At 35.1% G+C, this 8,116-nt stretch overlaps 1 protein-coding gene across 3 annotated transcripts in view; it reads right to left on the reverse strand.

The window, feature by feature from the left end:
• LOC108548689 (dorsal-ventral patterning tolloid-like protein 1) overlaps positions 1-2,947 on the reverse strand; it is a 10,100-nt gene extending 7,153 nt beyond the window's left edge. For 2 of the 3 annotated variants that reach the window (XR_001890280.1, XM_017901763.1), the window contains exons 1-5: positions 2,873-2,947; positions 1,174-1,457; positions 505-682; positions 373-399; positions 67-278 (exon numbers count right to left, since the gene is read on the reverse strand). Coding sequence is in view for 2 of the 3 variants with exons in the window: in XM_017901763.1 (XP_017757252.1) it covers positions 67-278; positions 373-399; positions 505-682; positions 1,174-1,264 (508 nt within the window). In the remaining variant the exon portion in view is untranslated. The remainder of the gene's footprint in view (positions 1-66; positions 279-372; positions 400-504; positions 683-1,173; positions 1,458-2,872) is intronic. The other variant, XM_017901761.1, reaches the window with a different exon arrangement.
• Positions 2,948-8,116: the final 5,169 nt, after the last annotated feature.

Below are 8,116 nucleotides of genomic sequence, written 5' to 3' on the forward strand. Positions count from 1 at the left end.
GCGCGTACATTTACAATATTTATTTTGTAGTTGAAATTGCAAGTACGGGGCATGCAGTGAACGTACATGCATTGATAAATGCGTAAGTGCCGTTGAACAGGCTAGGCAACGTAATATTCTTATCGGTGTAGAAACTAAGAGCGATTCCTTGATAAAGAGAAACACGCCTGCGAGGTGGAATTGGACCGCAAAACCGTCCACCGAATGGTGTTTCTACCAATTTGCTGGTATTCTCCGATCGTATTTCTGCATACAAGTCCATATACTCATGAACACAACTGAAAGTGAAATTTTTCATAACAGTTTATCTGCGAATAAAAATAGTTTTACTACAAACAATTTACATCAGCAGCTATATATGTAAATACTTACGCGGGTAACTCTCCAACAGCAGCTCCACTGCGAAAGAATAGAAGATAAGCAAGTAGAACTGATTCGGTAGAACTGATTGACATGTATTGAAAGATAATACTTCACAGCTCGTACTTAAATGTAACTACTCACTCTGGCGGTGTTCCTCGTAGGCCGAATGAATTAAATATCAATTCGACTCGTTGTCGCGGTCCAGCGAAAAATGTATACACGCACTGCCGGGAATCTCTTTCAGGATTAATTAACATCGGAGCATGAAAGGTTCCATTTAGTGGGCCATCTGGCGTGCTTATAAACTTTTGATCGCATTCTGGAAAATCATACATCAGCCTAAACATTTTTATACCTAATCAATCAAATCATATATAGCTTATATGCCTCACTTAATTGTACTATTCTTGTTTTAATTCTACTAGAAGAATTAGAATTTCTACGCAACATCGCTTTTTTTCTCCTTCTATAACGCAATTACGTCAGCTACACAACTCGATATTGTTAACAATTCATAGATAATTCCATATGCTAAACCGTGTACCGGAATGTAGATATTTTATCTCTCTTGGCTGTACGCAGAGTACACTCGTGTACGGGAAATATTATTTCTTGATGCCGAAATTATATCGCCTTTAAATTCTCTAGTGCAACTATATAGACAAATATGAGACGTCATCGGAAAAATCTTAAATCACATTTAAATTTACGACAACTCCTATTGTTGATCGTAGTTTATATTGCTGAGTAATAATGGAAACTCGTCTGATTTGAACGAAAATACAATGGTAAACAAACATGGTTACTAACCTGTACTGATATGAGGGCATTGTAGCAAGAACAAGATTAAAGCGACAGAAACGAAATTATTTCCAGGAGCATGCCAGAATACCGAAGCCATACTGCATCCTAGGTATATATATTTGCATTTTGCTCAGTCGGTCTTTCGATTAAAATCGTGATATACTTCTTTTTTTATGATATTACGACAAAATTGTAGAAAAGCCATTAAATGTGATAACTATGATTTTACCATATTGTCAGTTTCTATCCCATGCACAGAAAAAATATGAAATATCAATCCTGAAGATCATCTGTAAACATATGAGTTCAATCTTTTGAATTATTCAGCTACACTCTACATTATAAAACACACACACACACACATACACGCGCGCGCGCGCGCGCTATATCTATATATATATAGATTATTGAAATTGCCAATTAACATGAAACATTAAATTTTACGAAACAAAAATACCGTTATATAAGTATTATATGCATGTTGAACAGAATATGTACAATTATATTTTGCTTGATGACCTCTTAGACACGCCATCGAACGTAAAAAATTGTGTGAATTACGTCGACTACACTAGAGGATACGTTTACTTCAGAAATCATTGATTTCCACCACACCATACCAGGCATCGAACCATCGAACAAATTGTTGAGATTTTTCGTTTTTTATATTTTTATATTCTCACTATTTTTACAATTTACATATTTTACAGTTTCGATCCAAGGAAAAAAGCAAAGTAAAATAAATGATTGGTTAATTTCTTTCTACGCAGAGAATGAATATTGTCTCCTCTTGAGGAGAAGATTATGAAACTTTTCCTGTAAATTGTTACTTAGTCTTACAAAAATATTTCACAACATATAACAAACGAATTCAAACACAATGTAAACATATGAATAGAAAGCAACTCGACTAGGATCTTGAACACGTGTCACGTTAATTTGCCACACCCTCCGATTGTAACACGTAGTGTCCTTTATGATCCTGCGCAGTTACAATATCATTGCAATCGCGGTGTTTATCTCTGATTTGTTACATATCCTTATTATAACATGTACATACTTATATAAATTATAAAATAAATAACTTCTAAAAAGGTTTAGCAATATATATAATTCAATATCTCTATCGCTCTGCTTCTGTCTCCATGATCACAACCGCTGCTCCTTTCACCCTTTATATTTCGATAAGGATAGCAAACTGGTCAATAACAGCAGCGCCACAATGATAAGCAATATTTGTACGTGTCGCGTACTAACCTCTTTTCCATACGGATATGTTTAACATTCGCATTAATATTATGTGCAACGATATTAAACGAAGCTTTTCAAAATAAACTATCATGCACATCTCACTTTTTAAACGAATAAGGGTTAAAAAGAATACATACACTTCGTAACGATTCGTTCATAACGTAAATGCACAGAACGCGCATCATACGATTTCTCGAGCAACAACAACCTCCACAGAGTGACATAAAGGTGATATCATACACAACAAGGGAAATTTCATTTGATCTAAAATGATATATAAACCTCTCACTCTCTGTGTGATGTACGTAAAAAATGCAAGCATCGACTGAATAATGAAACTACTCTCGATGCAAACGAATCGTGCGTATTGCTTCATTCTTTTTACAACAGGTGTATACTTTAGTCAAATACATAATGTACTTAATGTGTACAGACATATATTGTGGATACATACCTTAAAAGATTGTATTTAAAATTGAATATTGAATATGTGTACACACTTCGTATTATAATAATCTCAAAATTACGTTCACTGAATCACGCGACACGAGGCAATAAGCAATCGAGGGTAATAAAAAAACATGCTTATGAACGCGCTTGTGCTTGACCTTTTGTCACCGTACTTTACCACTATGATCTCTCAAAATATCATTTTATCCAATAATAAGCGAAACAGTGAAATCAACGCAGTGCTATACAGTTATTTCAATTATGTAAGAATAGAAAAACAAGTATTTAATGTCTATCGGTGTGGAATATATCGCGTGTGCATGTGCGCGTGTGCATGTGCGCGTGCGCAAATATTTACGCATAAACGTACGTACAACCAAGTATAAAGAAAAAAACTGGACGATGCAATAGATACAACATTAAACAACCCCCATTACTCAGCTTCTGCGTAGTACTGACTACCTCAACACGCCCCAACGATAGAATAGAGGCCGCTAAAGTCAATTGGAATAAGAGTGGGGAGAAACAACTACCTCCTAGTCCTAGTTTGATTCGAGACGCACCAACAGCATTGATTAATTTTTTTGGACTTGTAAGATAACTATCCAAGACTAATTAAATTCACATTTTTAGTAACTAGTGCAGACATAAGTTTTATGCTTTTCTAAATAGCTATTTAATTTTAATCAAATCTACTGTATAATCGAAACTAGTGGTTATCTATATTCTAAACACAGTTAGACATATCCATATTATTATCACTTACATACATACATGAATATGTGCAACATATCAGGAGTACAGATACTAAAAAATAATGTTTATGAATTACACATGTGTCAGTGTATTTTCATAAATTGAAACAGTTAAATCCCATAAAAATCTGAATAGTTTAATTTACATCGATCATCTGGGCATTTTCCTTCCACCATTCGATGCTTCCAGCTTAACGAAATTTAATGCAATTAATAAGAGGACACAAATATCAGAGGGCGGGCAGCAGAAAGGAAAGGACGGAGGGAGGGACGGAGCCGCAGGGCGGGGTTGGGGAGGTGGGGGGATGTAAGTAAACCGAAAGCAAACGAGACAGACACGATACGAAGAAAGGTCGCTACTAAAAAATGTAATCATCTCACCTTTCTGAAAACAGCATCAGTACATTGTTAGAAGCCCACGGATTAAAATGAATATAAACATCACATAAAGCAAGTCATTTTAATATGTTATTACGTATCATCATTTTGCTGTTTACATTGAGTTGATTATTCGAGTTAATATTAGTATGACTTATCGCTCTGACTGTATTTGGACATTCCCTTTACTTTATCAGGTAATACTCGAGTCAATTCGAGAATTTAATTGCTGGCTCCTAAATTGGGTTAAATTCAAACGTGCACTACTGTATAAGAAAAGATAGATTTGTTATTATATTACAATAATATAAATGTAAAACTTAAATGAGTTCAGGTGACTTATTGACAATTACAGAGCTATCAAATATGAAAAACTAGAAGAGTACGATATAATGGATAAGAGAAGAGGGAACGATATATATTCCAATAATATATAAATAAAGTGTAACATCATTTAAGAAAGGTAATTCACATACAACTGTTTATTGAGACATGTAGAATACATCTGGTCATACACAAAAATCTTTGACACTTTAAATCAAGCTCCTAGCCCGAAAAAGGAACCATTTTAACATCATTTCAAATTCATCAATAATTATTACGTTCAACTACGTCACACTAAACTTAGGGACAATTTTAAAAATTGCGGGAATTAAAAAAGAAGCAAAGCAATTGGAAGATGATGAATAATAAAAAAATTTGAAAACGCAATTATCAACGATAAAAGAATTTGGTCCTTTGAAATTTGTTGTTCACTTTTAGCCATGGAGCTGACACGTGGCATGTGTGGCGCGAGAAACATAAACCGTATATGTTCGTGTGAATAGTGTGTTACGTACATTTTTCCATTTTTTTTTCTTTTTTTTTTTTTTTTTAACATTTTTTTTTTATTTTTTTTTCGTACAATTTTTCATTTTTGTTGTTTTCCTCGTTAGTGCTAAATAACATCACGTCACAAAATGGATATCCGCAGGAATATAATATATAATATATTTATATATAATTAAAAAACACGTCTTTGGGTCGTTATTAACATAAATTGAGCGACCCAAAAATCACACAACATCCCCTTGACACGGGCTAACCAAAAAAAGTCAAGTTCCCAAAGGATGTGTGCCGCAAATTAGGGCAATGACCGGGTAAAAGGGTGCGCGCGGCTACAGCATCGTCAGCCACAGTGGTGCATTATCCTAAATGCGACCGATAACCCCCAGGCACCCCAGCTGCCACACCGGTCAATTGTATAAAATAGCAAAGGCTAAACGATTTAATATTGGGGCGCCTTAAGGCTGGGGTAGGGCCAATATCGTAACGCTAGTACCTAGATCAGTCTAAAGTCTCGTCACCGTGAACTGCTTCCGCTTTTGCCAGGTTAATGCTTCCTTGCCCCCGTAAGCTGAACATTTCCTCTTTATTTCCGTTCGTTTGATCATTCCTTTCTTCTTTCTTTCTCGCATATTTACTTCCTACCTGTCCGTCTTATATAAGTATATATTCATTCTCTACTATAATTTTGAAGGAAAACCAGAATTTATATGGAACCGTTATTGTATTACAAAAACCCACTCAGTATAATTAGCAGTATCATTCTTATCATATTGTTAATATTAATATTATTATATCCTTGATATTATGTTTTTATAAATAGGGTGTGTGTTGGTAGGTAGAATAGGTAGGTATAAAATATGGTAAATGAATAATGAGTTACGAGGGAAAAGGACTAAAGGAATGAGGGATAGTAATATTGATGAATAAGAATAAAACCAATAACTTGTTCGATTGCTGGCTTCTCCTCTTCCCTCCTCCAATCTAACCATTCTACGCCCTCTCTCACCCGCCCCATAATTAATTAATTATTCGATCGTTTGCTCATTCGTCCGTTCTTTTTCTATTTACTTCTTTCATTTATATGATCGCATGACCGGGGACAGGAAGTAGAAATGAGGGAACTTCAATTGTTAGATATTACAGTTGTGTCATCGTTACAAAATTTGTATCAATGACTAAACAAAATCGGACTTAAGCAATTATAAATGAATGAAATGTGCAACAAAATGATTATCGATACGAGTTTAAAAACAATCAACTAACATATCGATATTCTGTTTATGGAAATTGATCGATTTAAGATTCAAATGGATAGGAATTATAGGCATTTTTATTTCTTGCCTGGATGTTTGTTTAATTCCTTGTCATTCCTCTTATTATTCTCGCACGGAATTGCATTTCTCTCATACCTACTTATGTGCATTTTATCCAATGGGGCTGAAGTACATGGTATTTTTTTCGTTGATACTATACATGATAAGACAATACGGTGATATGCAGTCACTTCGTTACAAATGAATTAATCTTTCTCAACTTTTATCTATCTTTCTGTCACAATTCGGGGGTATGTGTAAAACGCTATTAGGCTTCGCTTATGTTTTCATTTCAGTTATTCTCCAGAACAGGGGGTGTCTGGGCTCCAGGGACAGGGACCAACTATAGCCCGCATTTGCAACTCTTACTAATTAACTAACAGGCTAACAATAACAACGAGTCAACACTCAAAATGTGTGCTGTGTGTGTTCATGCATTTGTAAACGCTGCGTACACTTTACACATCCTAAATCAATCCGTGACTATCATTATCAAATTCGGTAGTCAGTCGTTCTAAAAAAACTTCCCTGTGTGTAGCAAGGGTCACGTGGTGAACGCAATATATAAATTTTGAAAGTAAAATTTAGCATAAAAATACAAACGAAACATATAAGATATACTTTCTTTCCTCTATTAGTTTCGTTCGTTTGTACGTATTCAACGGTTCTTTGTTTAATGTTCTAATGATAAAACAAGAAAACGAAAATCAAAGAAAAGAAAATGAAAGAAAAACTGAGGAAAAAATAACTCAAATAGGATAAATATACTATACATTTCAAATTTAATTTTTCCACTATTCCAACTACCATTAAGAAGTTTTCCTATGTAAATGAATTTGTTCCTAGTCAATTTTGTGACTTTGAAAGACTTTGCTTTCTTTTGCGCATTGAAATTTTGATTTCCCCTCCGTTTCTGATCGTTTACCCGTACTTATAATGAAACAAAAATAAAACATTTGCACGCAGAACCGTTGATTTCTAACATTCGATTTTCTATTCCTGTAAAATCTGCCTGACCCTTAATAGTAATAATAGTTTCACTGACTGTACACATTATAGACCAACAATAGAAGGTCTAGCTGCGCTAGGCGCGCTGCACGTATCACACATACATATGAGTGCGCGAATACGCCGCACGTACACCCACACACGCGCGCAACATGCAAGCATGCATTCGTAAAACTTGTTACGAGTAGTTTTTCCTTTCCTTATCTTACAAAAAGAAAGAAAAAAATATTCAAATTGATCACTATATTAATATACTTGCAATAATTCGCTCATATCAATAAATCTACTCGTTCATTCTCACTTTCATTCATACCAACCTCTGCTCACGTTCTTCCCACTCCTTGTTTCCGTCTCTGCATTCTATATTTCCCAACATGATATTTAGCTTTTCCCATATTTTTCTTTATTTCTATTGTTTCTGTATCTCATCTATACATGTTCTTCCTTGATTTACCCATCACATACACATGTTCTCTCACATACACTCAAAAAGTCGAATTGTAGCATAATAAAATCGCAGACTTCCTCGATTTCTCTTAATTAATACAAGCCATCACAATCCCAATATCAACACCGCTGATCTTTGTATCACTTGGCAGTAAACAATGTGACAATGTAGTAGTACTTTGACCTCTGTCTGTCTGTGTGTGTGTGTGTGTGGGGGGGGGGGTTAGTAGAGGCAGTAATAGTAATAGTAGTAAAGTAGAAGAGGAAAAAGAAGAAGTGGCGGAATCAGAGGAAGAAAAAGAAGAAGTAGTTACAGAAGTAACAGAAGTAGCAGCGGTAATAGTAATAGTAGTAAATAGTAGTGGTGGTGATGGTGCTAGTAAGTAGTGCTGGTGGTGGCGGTGGTAGCAGTGTAACAGTAACAGGGTAGCAGTAGTAGTAGTAGTAGTGGTGGTGGTGGTGGTGGTGGTGGTGGTGGCGGTGGTAGCAGTGTAACAGTAACAGGGTAGCAGTAGTAGT

The sequence above is a fragment of the Eufriesea mexicana genome, unplaced genomic scaffold (genome assembly GCF_001483705.2).
Source record: "Eufriesea mexicana isolate 0111107269 unplaced genomic scaffold, ASM148370v2 scaffold1723, whole genome shotgun sequence".
In the NCBI taxonomy this organism is placed as follows: Eukaryota; Metazoa; Arthropoda; class Insecta; order Hymenoptera; family Apidae; genus Eufriesea; species Eufriesea mexicana.